The sequence below is a fragment of the Pteropus vampyrus genome, unplaced genomic scaffold, assembly GCF_000151845.1.
Source record: "Pteropus vampyrus isolate Shadow unplaced genomic scaffold, Pvam_2.0 Scaffold509, whole genome shotgun sequence".
Classification (NCBI taxonomy): Eukaryota; Metazoa; Chordata; class Mammalia; order Chiroptera; family Pteropodidae; genus Pteropus; species Pteropus vampyrus.
Genome location: NW_011889290.1, coordinates 402,922 through 420,017, shown reverse-complemented (window position 1 = coordinate 420,017; position 17,096 = coordinate 402,922). Strand labels below are relative to the sequence as shown.

General features: G+C 33.8%; 1 protein-coding gene across 3 annotated transcripts in view; it reads left to right on the top strand.

Moving 5' to 3' along the window:
- EXOC2 (exocyst complex component 2) overlaps positions 1-17,096 on the top strand; it is a 210,204-nt gene that overhangs the window by 137,475 nt on the left and 55,633 nt on the right. For all 3 annotated transcript variants that reach the window (XM_011383239.2, XM_023524910.1, XM_011383240.2), the window contains exons 21-22: positions 4,017-4,083; positions 8,223-8,339. In XM_011383239.2, the coding sequence (XP_011381541.1) occupies positions 4,017-4,083; positions 8,223-8,339 (184 nt within the window). The remainder of the gene's footprint in view (positions 1-4,016; positions 4,084-8,222; positions 8,340-17,096) is intronic.

The following is a 17,096-nucleotide window of genomic DNA, read 5'->3' as shown; positions in this document are numbered from 1 at the left end:
TAGGTATTCTATCCTTTTTGGTGCAATTGTTAATGGAATTGTGTTTTTAATTTTCTGATAGTTTATTATTTGTATATAGAAATGCTGCAGATTTCTGTATATTAATTTTGTATCCTATAGCTTTATAGAATTTATTTGTTCTAAATTTTTTTGGTGGAGGCTTAAGGTTTTCTGCATGTCATTTGCAAATACAGTTTTACTTCTTTCTAATCTGGATACCTATTTTTCTTTTTTTCCTTTTCTGATTGCTTTGGCTAGGACTTCCAATACTATGTTGAATAAGTGGTATAAGTGAACATCTTGTCTTGTTCCTCACCTAAGGGGAAAAGCTTTTAGGTTTTTCACTGTTGAGTGTTAATAAGCAGTTGGTTTGTCATATTATGGCCTTGACCATGTTGAGGTATATTTCCTCTATACCTACTTTGTTGAGAATTTCATCATTAATATTCATTTTGGGAGGAGTTTTTAACATACGTGAATGTTGAATTTTGTCAAATGCTTTTTCATTATCTATTGAGATAATCATATGATTTTTATCCTTCATTTTGTTAATGTGATGTATTACATTGATTAATTTGGAGTTATTGAGCCATCCTTGCATCCCTGGAATCATGGTGTATGATCTTTATAATGTATTGTTGAATTTGATTTGCTAATATTTTATTGAGAATATTTGCACCTGTGCTCATCAGAGATACTGGTCTCTATTTTTTTAATAGTATTTTTGTCTTCTTTTGGTATGAAGGTAATGCTGGCCTCATAAAATGAGTTTGAGAGTGATAGATATTAATTCTTCTTTAAATATTTGGTAGAATTCCCCTGTGAAGCTGTCTGTGGATAGTTTTTAAATTTAAATTATTGATTTGATTATTTTTATTGAATTTATTGGTTAATGAAATACATAAGGTTTCAAGTATACAATTCAATAATAATAATCGATTCAATTTTGTTACTAGTAATTGATCTGTTCAGATTTTCTGTTTCTTCTTGATTTGGTCTTGAAAGATTGTACGTTTCTAAGAATTTATCCATTTTCTTCTAGGTTGTCCCATTCATTGGCATGTATAGTATTCTCTTACATTCTTTGTTTTTCTGTGGTGCCAGTTGTAACTTCTTTTTCATTTCTGATTTTATTTATTTGGGCCCTTTTTTTCCTTGATGAGTCAAGCTAGAGGTTTATCAATATTATTTATCTTTTCAAAGAACTAGTGTTTAGTTTCATTGACCTTTCCTATTTTTTTTAGTCTCTTTTTCATTTATTTCCACTCTGATCTTTATTATTTCCTTCCTTCCACTTCCTTTTGGCTTTGTTTGTTCTTCTTTTTCTAGTGTCTTTAGGTGTAAGATTTGATTTTTTCTTGGCGATTTTTCTTGTTTCTTGAAGTAGATCTGTAGTGCTATACATTTTCTTCTTAGAACTGCTTTTACTGTGTCCCAAAGATTTTGGAATATAGTGTTAACATTTTTATTTATCTCAAGGTATACTTTTGTCTCTTTGATTTCTTTTTTAACATTGGTTGTTTAGTAGCAGGCAGTTTAGCCTCCATGTTTGTGTTGTTTTCATTTTTTTTCTAGTAATTGATATCTAGGTTTAGACTGTTGTGGTCTGAAAAGATGCTTGATATGATTTTAACCTTTTAATATTTATTAAGATTTGTTTCATGGCCTAACGTGATTTCTCTTGGAGAATGTTCATGTATGCTTGAAAAGAATGTGTATTCTGCTGTTTTGTATGGCATGTTTTGCTAATATCTATTAAGTTCATCTTATCTAATGTATCTTTTTTTTTTTTTATGGTGACATTGCTTAACAAAATCCAGTAAGTTTCAGTTATACAATTTAACAGTGAGGTATATATATATTGCATTGTGTGTTCACCGTCCATAGTTAGGTCTCTTTCAGTCACCATGTTCTATTGTATATTTTAAGGCCCACACTTCCTTGTTGATTTATGCCTTAATGATATATCTACTAATGTAAATGGGGTGTTAAAGTTTCCTATTATTATTTTAGACTGTCAGTCTCTTATTTTATGTATGTTAATATCTATATTTACTGTATGTCTTTAGGTGTTCTTGCATTGGATGCATACTTGTTTACAAGTGTTATATCTTCTTGTTGGATTGACCTCTTTATCATTATGTAATGCCCACTGATATAAGTATTGCTATCTCAACTTTCTTTTTGTTTTTATTTCCATGAAATATCTTTTTCCATCTCTTCATTTTCAGTCTGTGTTTTTGTGTTTTTTTAATCTGAAGTTAATCTGTTGTAGGCAGCATATATACGTGTCACTTGTTTTTTTATCCATTCAGCCACCCTATGTCTTTTGATTGGAGCATTTAGTCGTTTGCATTTAAGATAACTATTGATAGGTGTGTGCTTATTGTCATTTTAGTAATTGTTTTCAGGTTATTTTTAATGTTCTTCTCTCATCCTTTCTTCCTCTCTGGCTCTTTTTCCTTATGTATTGATGACTTTCTTTAGTTTATATTTGGATTTCTTTCTCTCTTTGTGTGTGCGTATCAATTATAGGTTTTTGGTTTGTGGTTACAATGAAATTCATATACCATGAACCGTGTAAATAACAGTCTGTATTAAGCTGATGGTTGCTTAAGTTTGAATATATTCCAAAAGTCCTACATTTTTACTTACCTCCTCCTGATGTTTTATGTATTTGATATCGTTTTACATCTTTGCGTGTGTATGTGTGTGTGTATCCCTTAACTACTTGCTATAGATATAGAGGATTATACTACTTTTGTCTTGAACCTTCATACTAGCTTTATAAATGCTTAATCTACTACTTTTACTAAATGTTTGCCTTTGTCAATGAGATATTTCTTTTCCTATATTTTCCTATTTTTAGTTGGCCTTTTCTTTTCTATTTTGAAGTTCCTTTTAACATTTCTTATACTGCTAGTTTAGTGGTGACGAACATCAAATCTGCTATTGATTCCCTCTAGTTTTCATTTTAGTTATTGTATTCTTAGTTCTGATTTTTTTAATATATATTTTCTCTTTGTTGAAGTTCTCACTGAGTTCATCTATTCTTCCAGGTTTCTTGAGCATTTATATAGCCATTAATTTGAGCTTTTTATTTGATAGGTTTCTTATTTCTCTTTCATTCAGTTCTTTTTCTGTGGTTTTGTTCATTTTTTTTTGTTTGTAACATATTCTTCTTTCTCCTCATTTTGCTTATCGCTCTGTGTTTGTTTCTCTTTATTTGCTACATCTATCAGTTTTGAAAGAGTGGCTTTATGTAAAAGGTGCCTTGTGGGGCCCAGTGGCACAGTCCCCTCTGGTCACCAGAGCTAGGTGCTCCAGGAATGTCACTGGTGTGGGTTGCATGCACCTTCTTATTACAGCTATGCTATAATTGCTGCTGGTGCTCCTATGTGTTGGGTCTCCCAAGGCCAACTGGCTATGAGGACTGGCTGCTACTGCTGAGATAATCTGGTGTGAGGGGGCTGATCTTCTAGAGTAGGAGCCACTGTGGAGGAGCTGCCTACTGGATGTGTTGATACTGGAGCTGCTTGAGAGGTGCTTTTGCTGATGGCTGAGTTTGCCCACCAGGTGTGTCAGTGGTGGAGCTGATTGGGCAAGGTTCCAGGGCTGGTTGAGGCATGTGCTGTAGTTGTGATGTCCTTCCTACCTATAATTCACCATACTGAGGGTGTGGGTCCTGACCATCTACCCACTAGGTGTGGTTTTTTCTTTAAATCCTGAGTTGTAGAAAAGTCTGTTCAGCTGGTCTTCAGGTCATTTTCAATGAGAATTGCTCTATATGTAATTGAAAGTTTTGGTGTGTCCATGGGAGGTACTGAGCTCAGGATCTACCTACTTCGCCATCTTGACTCCCCTACCACCCAGAGAACAGACCAAAAGATTTTAAAGTCAAATATACATAAGGTTCATTGCATCTTTTTATTGGTGTATAGTTTACATATAACGATATATTAGCATTTTTTTTTTATTTTAGTGCTTTAATTGTAACTGTTCTCTTCTATTTTCAGTCTTTCTGTTGATGTTTCTTCTCCTGATTTGTTTGGAAGTATCCATGAAGACTTCAATTTGACTTCTGTAAGTAAATGATAAATAATTAAATTAAGAATAAAGCATGTCATTTTAAAACTAATGATTTTAATAAATCTGTCTAAATTACCAACTATATTAGTGCTATAGCATTACTCGAAACTTTGAAGTCATGTTTTATTTTGTGAAAATTTTAATAAAAATATAATTTTGTATGTATTCTACATTTAAAATCTGTTTAGCTGGAACTGCACCTTAAGTAGTTTCATCTGCTCTCTGCATCATGCAAGTTCTTGGGTGTGAACTAGGTGTCCTAGTGGTCCCCTGGTGCTTGAAAGTTGGAGAGGAGGCAAAGGACAGGTGCCCGTTCCCCTCACGTTTCCTCTTTAAACAGAGAAGCTCTGCTTTTCTCTATATCTTATAGCATTTTATTTAAACACAAAGTTCCATGGTAAAAACAAAACCAAACTTTAAAATATATATATATATATGATTCATACTTTATCACATGTATAAATTCCGCTGTTGAAATCCAAACTCCAGCTTTCTTAAAAAAATCCTCTCTGGTTTGTCATTAGTTCGAAGGGGGGGTGGGTGGTGTGTGTGTGTGTGTGTGTGTGTGTGTGTGCGCGCGCGCGCGCGCGTATTTCTCAAGGAAAAAAAAATTCCTAAATTTCCTGCCTTATTTCATTTCCACAATTATTTCAATTCCTAAATAGAAGATTTGTTACATTGGGGAAAATGTAATTTAAGCAAAGTTTAAACAAAGTAACTTTTTAATAAAATCTATGCTAGGTTTAATTACTTCGATGGCTAGGTAGATAATGGTACCATTCACAGAGAGAATTCAGGAAGAAAAAGGGTTCTAAAAAAAGATATAAAATTTAGTTTAATCTTTGAACAAGTAACATTTAAGTAGAGATATCTAGCGTGGGATTGGATATACTTATCTGGACTCCAGGACATAAATCTAGGTTTGTGAGTCAGCAATATAAAGCCTGGGGGTGGATGAGAATACTGGAGAAAATACTGATAGAATGAGAGGAGAGCCAAATATATAAAAATAATATTGGGAGTACCAGTATTTGAGAGATGGCCAGAAGCAGAGAGCCTTGAAGGTTCCTCTAAAGGAATAACCAGAGAGAGAAGGAAATCCAGATAGAGCAATGTTCCTGAGACAGATGGAAAAAAAACATTTAAACAAAGTAATATTTAACAATATCACAGACTGATGGAGGATTAGATTGGGTCAGCTGAAAACTAGAGCCTCATGATCTTGATAGTTGTAAGGTCATATATGATTGTGAGAGAATCACATCACTGGACTGCTGAGGGGCCTTCTGCTTACACTGGGTCATGAGTGAATAGGAGCCGAGGAAGTTGATGTGGAAAGTTTAAACCATTCTTTCCACTGTGAACATAGAAAGAGGGCTAGAGTAGGACATGGACTGGAGGAAAGATCCTTCTAAATTGAAAAAGGCCTTGCCAGCCATCTGGCCAACTATGGTTTTTTTCTGTATTTTAGAACAAGCCTAATTTTACATGATAATCTTTTCAGTATTTGAAAACAGCTGCTGTGTGTACTTGGAATTTTCCCTTCTCCTAACACTCTAAATCATTTAGACATTCCCCAGCTGATGTGCTTGTGGTCACTATATATGGTAGTTCTCCTCAGAGTTTAATTCAGTCCTTCTTCAAAGGAGGCATAGAAAAAATGTGATCCTAACTACTGGGAAGCAACCAGAACTACACAGTAGGTTACATCTCTCTGTTGACTTACATTGAGCTTACTGCCAACTAGAACCCCAAGTTTCATACTTGCTTCTGCTACTCACAGGATCTTACTCTCCCATTTTACTCCAAAAATTATTCATTTGGTAACAAATTCATTTCCTAATTTTTCCCCCTTCTATGATATCTTGTTAAATTTGGCCCAAATTATTGAGATCTTAGGGTCTTGTTCTGTTATCTAGCAGTAGCAATTATGGTAGAAAGAAGTCTAGGTTTAGAATCAGAAGACACTGGTTTGCTTCCTAGTCTGCTTCTTCCTAACTGAATAACCTTGGGCATGTCACTGAGCGTGTCCAGTTTTCTCTGGGACAAAATTGAGATGATATTGCCTACACCTCAGAGATTTGGTAAGAAATAATTGAAATAATACATAAAGCCATAGTCCTTAATCTGCAAGTACTATCTTTAATAGATTGAGTTGTTATTTTCAAACATATATATTCATCTGAATTGTTAATAATCTTCTGATTATCATCCAAGCTTAAGAATTTGATTATTTGATTGTGTTGTTCAATTTTTCTTTCCACTTTTATTTCTTCTGGTTGGTTAGATTTGAGGAGGGAAAAAAGCGCTTACTAAAGGTTAAGAATTTAAGTCACTCAAATAGTTTTTCCATTTTAGGGGAAGAACCATACGGATTATAATGAGAAAAATCAACCAAAGAGAGTTAATTAATAGCGCACAGAAGATGCAGCAGGTAGACTCGTAGAGAAGGCTAATATTTGGAGGGAAGATTTTTGAAGAAAAAGGCGATTAGGGGTTGATTTTATAACTGAGAATCCAGTTGAGAATTTGGAAGAGTGCATCGTGTTTAGAGTGCCTGATGAGTCATTATGTTTATTTTACGTGCTTTACAAGGTCCACATAAGGGTAATACCAGGCTTGGGGCAAAAGGGAATATTGCCTCCCATCCCCAGCCTTTACCTGTACACCTCTTCACTGCTTTCCTTCTGATTTTTCACTTGCCATTTAATCACAAAATGTGGATAAGCAGTATATATCCCATAACCCTTTTTACCTTGTTTTGTACTTTATTTCCCATTCACAGATTAATTCAGGGCCATTAACAATGTTTCATTTGTTTGAAGGTACTGTAATAATTCCTTGGCATTTTAATTACATTTCTTGGGGAACAGAAAAGGTGTTGAATGAGCTACACTCTGCCTGAAATAAAGACAGGCACATTTTAAATAAAGAAATTGAGAAAGTTTTTAAAAATTTGATGAAGTTAAATGAAGTTATTTGAAGATATAATCTGTGCTTGGCAATTGAGTTCAAGGAGTATATATTCATCTGTGGTTTCTATACCTCAAAGACCCAGGAACCTATTTATTTCCATGTTTATTGTATTGACTTCAACTTAAGTTATTCTGATTGCATATGAATCAGTAAACAAAATATGGATGAAAAATTTTCCTGGAAAGTGGTTTTTGCCTTTGATTTTAGTCAAGGGATCTTAAACTAAGGCCTTAAATTAGTCACATTTGTTCCAGAGAATGCTCTTCACCTAAGGGAGCACTGGGATCATGCTCTCAGTGAGCCACAATAGCCGTGACAAAAATAGTACTTCTGAACTGTAAAAGATGTTTTATTCATCAGCATTGGGGCTGGTAATTTTGATAAGAAATTACTTTATGTAGCTAGAATCCTGAAGAGTATAGAATGTAGGCCTCTAGTCCTCTCTCTGACTGACACTGAGGGAGAGTCCCCTAGCCTCTGTGCCTTCTTTCCCTGTAAGAAGGAGACTATTCTACATTAAAAAAAAAAATCTGTGAAAGCTCAAGTTTTTTGAAGGAGCCCATCATATGGATTGTATTATAATTCTCTTATAAACTGTTTTCTAAGAGTTTCCACATTTTTGTTACTACTTAAAAATATTCATTTTTTAAAAGTTTTATTTTATTATTTATTAGTTGCAAGAATACAGTACGTTAGTTAGACATTTGTATAGTTTGTAAAACGATCCTCCTAATTGCTCTTTCTCTTTTCTGGGCTCTCAAAAATATTCATTTTGTAGCTTTTTTTGTGCACAAAATATTAAGTAGAATAACTAGTAAAGTAGTTATTCCTCTCTTGCATTAGAGCATTAGATTGACAGCTGATCCTATTATTTAACTGTGTTTCATCAATCTATGTCTCCATACACCTATTAAATTTCAAAGGGAACATTCTTTAACTTTTTATTGTATAATAACGAGCAATTAATAGAATTACAGAATTGTATTGTTTCTCTCTGTATTAATATTGAGAAAGAAGGACCAAGAAAAACAAAGTGTCAGCTATTGATATTAAACACCAAAATTATCATTAAAGTTAATAAGTGATAAATGTTATGTGTTAGACTCTCAATTTATTAATTGTATATGTAATTTTTAAAAAATTTGTTTCACTTTTAGGAACAGCAACTTTTGATAGTCCTAAGTAATTGCTGCTACCTAGAACGTCACACCTTCCTAAATATAGCAGAACATTTTGAAAAGCACAACTTCCAGGGAATAGAAAAAATAACACAGGTAAATTAATTATGTTAAATGGACAAGTTGGTTGTTTTATCAACTTAGTTTCCAGACTGTTTTCTAAGCATCCTCGTTCTTTTGCTTTCCTACACTTTTCCCTCTGCTTGCTCTCCCCACACCCATATTCCTTCCCCATCTTCACCCAACCCTATCTTTGAATGATTGCTGTCCTTCTCATAACTCACCTTGAATCATTAATTTAATACACTCATCTTTCCTCTAAAACAAAGCTTTCTCAAGGTTAGAGCTGATTTACTCCTCACCTAAGCTGTTCAAAAGTAAGAGAATAAAATAATGAGGGAAAGGCATTAAACCCAAATCTTTAAGAATCATCTCAAATTTGGCTCCTTTTAGATTAAAGTTTTTATTTATAGCCAACAGCAAACTCTGAGCCTGCAGAAAAACCTCTTCCTGCTTATTCACACTTCTTCCTCTCTCCCTTTCCGTAAGACTGCAGTGATCCTTTTGCTTTACTACTTAAGCAGGCACACAGGTGCTTGAGCACTTGTGTGTGTACACATACACACAACTGGCTTACAACAGACCTTGTACCAGAAAAATACAAGTGCATACTCTCCACTCTATAGTCCGTAGCAAGACTGAACAAAAATGAGTCCTGTATTAATGGAGTAAGTTTTTAAAAAAGTTATACTTTGTTGTGTATATTTGTTACACAACAGATTTGGACCAGAAAAGTACAAGTACATATTCTCCACTCTGTAGTCCGTAGCAAGACTGAACAAAAATGAATCCTGTATTAATGGAGTAGGTTTTTAAAAAAGTTATACTTTGTTGTGTATATTTTTTTAAGTAAGCAGAAAAGGAAAATGTGAAGTAACCTTGTTATTAGAGGTTGGTTGGTTCCTGAGCATGTTTATCAGATTTCTAAGTAAAACTAAGCTAGAACCACTTTTTAATGTCAGTACAGTTTTCTCAGCGCAAAGAGTAAGAAAGATAATCATCTTGTTAATCTTATAATCAAAATGTACTCTTGATAGATTGCATATTTTTTACAAATGATAGTTCTAGTTCATGAGCTAAATTGGGATTTTTTTTTTTCAAAGAATGAAAATATCAAAGTGGGTGGCTCTGTCTTGTTTTCCTGCCTTTTCGTAAAGATTAATCATCCTGATGAGAAATGTTGTGACTTAAGATTATAGGGCCAAAAGTCAAGTTTATTTCCAGAAATTTTTGTATTGTGAATTGCAAGGTACTCTCTTGCAGTAAGTAATGGGCACTTTGTTCTTATGCAACAACAATAATAATACCAGTATATTTATTGGAGAAACTTTTTATCATTTAAAAAATATATGAAATGATTAGGAATTGTATATAGCAGAGCAATAAGTTAGGTTTTCTTTAGGGTTTTACAAAATTTTAAGTAGGAACTATATATTGCTTCAGTTTATATTATTAAGAAGTAGAATAAAATTGATATATAAAGAGACTTAGGTATCCTTCTTAGTCTTTTTCCAGATCCTTTTGAGAACAAGCTAATATGAAGAATTTGGGAATGCAACTTAGACTAAATGGTAGGCTAGTTCTCACATTCAGAATTAGAATTTTTTTTCTGAATTTTTAAAAAAAATTTCAGTTTATAGTGGGCATACGATATATTAATTTCAGGGGTACAACCTAGTGATTAGACATTTATATAACTTACAAAGTGATAGCATCGATAAATCTAGTACCCATCAGGTACCGTATAGTTATTACATTATTATTAACTGCATTCCTTATGCTATACTTTAAATCTCCACAACTCTTTTGTAATTACCAATTTATACTTAAGCCCTTCCCCTTTTTCACCGACCCCGCAACTCCACTCCCATCTTGCAGCCATCAAAATGATCTCTGTATCTGTGAGTTTGTTTCTGATTTATTTTTTTATTTTGTTCTTTATTTTCCACATATAAATGAAATTGTATGGCTTTTGTCTTTATCTGACTTACTCCACTAATAACAATACTCTCTAGTCTAGGTCCATCTATGTTGTTACAGATGGCAAGATTTCATTATTTTTTATGGTTGAGTAATACTCCATTGCATATATGTACCAGCTCTTCTTTATCCATTCATCCATTGATTGACACTCAGGTATACTCAATATCTTGACTATTGTACATAATGCTATACCTTAAAAATAGTGTTTTAAATTTCTTCAGATAAAATACCCAGAAGTGGGATTACTGGTCCTTCTTTGTCTCTTGTCACAGCCTTTATTTTAAAGTCTATTTTTTCTGGCATAAGTATTGCTAACCCAGCTTTTTTGTTTGTTTGTTTCATTTTCATGAAACACTTTTTTCCATCCCTTTAATTTCAGTCTGTGTGTGCCTTGCAATCTCTTGTAGGCAGCTTATATAAGGGTCCTGTTTTCTTATCTATTCAGCTACCCTGTCTTTATTGGAGCACCTAATCCATTTAAATTCAAAATAATTGTTGATAGGTATATAGTTATTGCCATTTTATTATTCATACTTATAATTTTTTTTTTCTTTTTTCTTCTTTTCAAAGAACTTCCTCCAGCATTTCCTGTCATATTGACTTGATAATGAACTCCTTTAGCTTTTTCTTGTCTGGGAAGCTCCTTATCTGTCCTTTGGTTCTAAATGATAGCTTTGCTGAGTGGTTGTACCTCCTTACTTTTCATCACTTTGAATATTTCATGCCAGTTCCTTCTGGCCTGCAAAGTTTCTATTGAGAAATCAGCTGACAGTGTCAAGGGAGCTCCCTTGTAGGTAACTAATTGATTTTCTCTCGCTGCTTTTAAGATTCTCTCTTTCTCTTTAACCTTTGGCATTTTAATTATGATATATGTTGATGTGGGCTTCTTTGGGTTCATCTTGTTTGGGACTTTCTTTGCTTTCCTTCACTAGGTTCAGAAAGTTTTCTATATTTCTTCAAATAGATTTCTTTTTTTTTTTTTTTTGATTCCTCACTCTCTCTCTTATCCTTCTGGTACCCCTCTGATGTGAATGTTGTCCCAGAAACCCCTTAAACACTCCTTTTTTTTTTATTATTTTTTTTTATTTTCTTGTTTCTTTTCTGATTGGGTGATTTTTTTTGCTATCTTATCTTCTAAATCTCTGATTCAATCCTTTGCTTTATCTACTTTATGTTGATTCCTCCTAAGGTATTCTTCATTTCTCACTGGTTCTTTTTTATGTTTTTTATCTGCATTTTTATGTTCTCTGTTTCTTTGTTAAAGTTCTCATTAAGTTCATCTACTCTTCCCCTAAGTTCATTTAACATCCTTATAACCAGTGTTTTGAACTCTGTCTCTGGTAGATTGCTTGTCTCCATTTTGTTTAGTTCTTTTTCTGAAGCTATGTTTTGTTCTTTCATTTGGGACATGTTTCTTTGTCTTCTACTTTGGCTTCCTCCCTGTGTTTGTTTTTATACTAGGTCTCCTGGTCTTAATAATTGATAATGCAGTAGGTCCATTGAGATTCAGTGGGGCAGTCTCCCTGGTCACCAGACATGGGTGCTCAGGTGTGTCCTTTTTTTGGATTATGTGTACCCTCCTGTTGTAGTTGAGCCTTGGTTTCTGTTTGCATGTCAGTTGGAATGATTGACCCTTGGGCTTATCGAATGTGAGGACTGGCCAGTGACTAGTGGAGGAGCTATTGCACAGGGACTGACTCTTTGGAGCAGGATTCACTTTAGCAAGGCTCTGATGCCTTCTCAGTCTGCCCTTTTGGTGTGTCATGCTTAGATGTGGCCTTGAGTGGTGCTCCGGCTCAGACTAAAGCTGACCACTGGATGTGCAGGCCAGTGGTACTCCCTGCGGGGCTTGCTGCAGGCCAAGTTCACCTGCCACCAGTACCCAGTCTGGAGCCATTTCACATGAGCTACCAAGCAATCTGCAGATGACTGCCACACACACTCGGCTTGGATGTGCCTCAAGAGGCCAAGCCACGAACTTAGGCTGACTGTCACTACTGCTGGGCTTGGGACTGCTCAGCCAGAGATACCAATGATTATTTAAAGCTAGAATGAGTTCATATATATAATGTTATTTGATGCAGATAGTCCTAGAAAGTAATTAAAGAAGATATTAACTTTTTTTTTCATGCAAAAGGATGCTCAGAGAGGTTAATGATTCGCTCTATTTAAATAGCAGAGCAAACAGCACTCAACATTAATTTTTCTCATTCCAAATCCAGAATGTTTTCTGGCTCCGCACTATACATCTTAAAATAAAGAACAAAATTATTCCCATGAAAATATACCAAAGCAATAAGACATTTACAGTAGCTGTAATTATATAATTTCAAGGAATTTTTTAAACATATGTAAAATGCTATTTTAACCTGTCTTATTCTTTAAAAAGCAAATATCAAATTTAGAGTTTGTATAATTGCAGATTTTCAGTTGACTCGGGACTGTAGTCATTAAACAAGTCTGTCATTGAATTCTTGATTGAAGTTTTATTCCAACATGGGGGTTGTAAGGACAGCTTCTTTTTTTTTTTTTTTTTTTTACTATGTCTAGGGAAGATCTTTTACATACATCAATCAGTTTTAAAGATTTTTGAGTCACTTGAATCGTATGTACCATATTTTACACACTTGATTATTTTAGCTTAATTGTATAATACTTAAATTTTGTTTGAAACCCCTTGAATTCATAGATGTGAATGACTAGTTTTATGTCCTTTATATTTATTTTAGCTTCCCCATCTCTTCATAATGTAAATTAGGTAAATTATTTTTAGAGGCTCTTTTTAGAAAATAAATTAGTTGTAAATTAATCTGGGAGTTTAAGTTCTTATAGACAGGAATTATCAGTTGATCAGCTGTGTCTCTGCCTACTAAATACTTAATTTTTGGCCCTATTTAATTGCCTCAAGTTCCTTGTGTAAATGGAGAGGGTAAAAAGAAACACAAACATAAGGAGATAGTACAGCTATAAGAACTCAAGGACTTTATAACTTATAAAGTAAAATATTTTCTCTCATGTACAGAAGTTAATTCAGAAAAGCTTTCCCAAAGCAAGGAAGGAGATAAGCTTTCACATAGAAGGTGTTGTTTCAGAGATGAAAGAAAGAATTTGGGGAGGTGGAGGAATTAAATGTGTAAAAACCATTGGTTCACTGGTTGGATAGGATGCGGGATTGCTAAATCAAAAACCTTTCACCTGTGGGGTTCCATAGTGTAGTAATTAGCATGTCTGCTTTACTCACAGAAGGTCCTTGGTTCGTGCCCTAGGTGGAGCCATGGACCATGCGCCAGGGGCCCCAGGCCCTGGGTGTGCACCATGAGTGCATGGGAGGAGTGGCCCCACCTTCAGAGATCCAGCTCTTAAGGGGAGACAGCAACAACCATAGGTCAGGGGTGGAAGTGGGAGGGAGGGAATCAAAGTGGGGGGAAACATTTCACCTGAGCAGATAAAATTCTACCACTATTATAGTTGTCTTTAACTATATTTTTACTATTTTTGTTCTCTGGGCTTGTGCTTTGTTTCCTCTTCATACTCTAAACAGTTTTCTTAGGAGATCTTATCTACTCCCGCTGCTTCATTTATTGATGCCCATGATTTCCAAAATGTTTATCTTTAACCTACATGTTATTCCTAGGACTTAGTTCTGTTTCTTACCAGACATCTTCACTAGAAGTTTCCACTGGGATCAGATCAACATTCTCAAACCAAAATAATCTTCCTTCCTCTTTCAAATCAGCTTCTTTTTATGCATTTTCTGTCTTAGTCAATAGTCATTGAATCAGCAAGCCAGGAACCTGGTAATTGTTCTTGACTCCATTCCTCATGAGAGTTTATGCTGAGTCTTCTCATTTCAACCCCTTAACCATCTTCTGAATTTGTCATCTTCTGAATTTGCAGTTCTTGTCCACACTGTCCTTTTTCACCACTGTGCAATTGCAAGAACCTCCCTCCTAAATTCTTTGTTTAATGTCTAAATTCTTTCACTCTCCAACTCATCTGCGGTGTTTCAAGGATGAGCTTTCAGAAATACAGATCTGATTATATTGTTCCTTCTCTTTCCCATATTTTAGTACTCTGCATTGCTGAAGAGTAAAACCTAAGTTCCTTAAGCTGATGTATGAACAGTGTTTTATTCTTTTTTCATGGCATTCAACTCTCTTACTCCAGTTACCTGTCATCTAGCCACTCATCTTTCCTTGAACATTTCATGTAATTTGTCTACTCATTCATTCATTCATTCTACATCAGCTTACCAGGCTCTATTTTAAGAACATTTACCATAGCTTGTGTTATACTGTCTGTCTGGAATGGCTTTTCCTCAGCCTCAACTTGACACAATCTCGATCATCTTTCAAATCCCATCTCAGATACAGATGTCTCATCTTGTAGAAAGCCTTTTATAGCCTCTCCTTATATATCATCCCACAGTACAAATTGGAATCAAATCCTCCTCTTCTTAACACGCTTGGTTCATAATGTTGGAATAGCATTTTAACACATTATATTATGATTAGTTTAATATTGGTATATTTTTAGATTATAAGTTTTCAAATATTTTTTATTTAAATACTTTATCCCTACAAAAGATCTTATTTCATAATGTTGGAATAGCATTTTAACACATTATATTATGATTAGTTTAATATTGGTATATTTTTAGATTATAAGTTTTCAAATATTTTTTAATTAAATACTTTATCCCTACAAAAGATCTTATATAGCTGTAAGATATAAGAATAATAAAATGAACAAATGTGCACCCACCAATAAGCTGAAGAACCCTTCATGCCCTGCACATTTGCATCACCCTTTCCCTGTAGAGTCACTTCTGCATTCTATGGTTTCTAAACAATGAATTGTTTAATATTACCTACTTTTGACTTTTAAATAGCATAAATGGCATTATATGGTATGAATTTTTCTATACTTGCTTTTTCCATTTAATATTGTTTTTGACATTTATACATTTTGCTATACATAGGTTATGCTAATTTGTAAAATGACTTAGAGTGTCTCCCTTTTTTATTCCTCTGAAAGAGTTTGTATAAGATTGGAATTATTTGAATATTTAGAACTCTGGTAAAATCTTCTAAGACTGGTATTTTCATCGTGAAATGATTTTTAATGACTGTCTTAATTTCTTTAATGTTCAAAGAAATATCAGGTTTTCTGTTTCTTTTGGTTAGTTGTGGTCATTTGTATTTTCTTGGCATAATATTTTTATAATAGTTTCATATTATTTCAATCTCAACTACATCAGAGGTTATGACCCCTTCTTGTACTTAAGATTGAATACTGAATTTTTTTAGTCTTTTTTTCTCAATCAGTCTTGCCAGAGCCTTTTTAAGAACCATTTTTTGGTTTTGCCCTCTCTTTTATTCTTTCTTTCTGTTGTAATAAGTTGGACACTTAGCTTAATTGTTTTATTTAGTAGCTCATTGATTCCAAATCTTTCTGCCTTTTTAATTTGAACGTTTGAAACTATGAATTTCCCTCTCTCTAAAGCTGTGTCCTACATACTAACATGTTATTTTAGTTTTCAGTTTTGTATTTTCTAATTTTAATTTTGTGTTTTTCTTTGACACACAAGATATATAGAAGTGAGATTTTAAATTTCCAAATTGTGGGAGCAGTTCTTTACATATTGGGAGTTAGTTTTCTTTGTTAAAGATTTCTAATTTAATTGCGCTGAGGTCAGAGAATATTATGTTTTCACTTGCTTGAAACTTGCTTTGCAGGATATATGGTGAGTTTTCTTAAATATTTTACCTTGCTTGAAAAGATTTATGTACAACAGTTTTGAATACCACGTTCCATATGTGTGTATTAGATGAAGTTTGTGAATTATGTTGTTGAATCTCCTGTATTTATTCCTTTTGTTTGTTTATATTAGTCTTTAAAAATGTCGATTACAGAAAGAGATATATGAAAGTCTTTCTTTGGCTACTTTTTAGATATTTTCTTTGTCTCTGATATTCTCTAGTCCACTATGTAGTCTCTTGGTATGATTTTATTATGCCTTTTTTTCCCGACTGATATCTTTAATCAATTTTGGAAAATTATCAGTTTTTACCTCTTTGAATATTTATTCTTCTCTATTCACTCTTTTTATCTCCTTCAGCATCTGCTATTGAATATACAGTAGATCCTCTTAATCTATTCTTCATGTCTGTTGCATTTTTCTTTCATCTTTGTTCCCTCATCTTTAATTCTCTGACATGATTAGGAATACTCTCTTCAGCTCTCTCTTCTAATTCACTGTTTCTACAGTTGTGTCTAATTTTGCTGAAATTTGCTATCTATTGATATTTCATTTTAGTTGTTTTTCATTTTCAGAAACTCATTTTGGCTTTTCTTTTACTAAGTAAGGGAAAAATGATTAACTTACTCTGGAATAGTATGATTTCAAACAGTATTGTAGGAGATAGTGGCAGTATAGCTTTTTCCAATGTCCCTCAATGTGTAGGTGGCCAAATCAAATACAGTCTATATCAAATAAAAGACTATCCCTTCCTCCCTTCCTTAATAGAAGATTAGAGCAATCAAGTGAAGCCTGATGAATGGGATGTGAGGTAGTTAGCTTGATTTTAAAAAATTCTCAGAAAATAAAAGCTTTGGGAATGATAAAGATTAGTAGTAAGTCATCGGGTTAGAATCACAGTGGAAGGTGAAGGGGGTGAGGAATGATGGTGCTCACTGACAAGTCCTAGAAATATCATCTGTTCTTCTCTTTCAGGGTGACATACATTCTGTTTTATATACGGTTTTCTTTTTTTGTTTGTTTGTTTAATTGTACCACCAATCTACTAG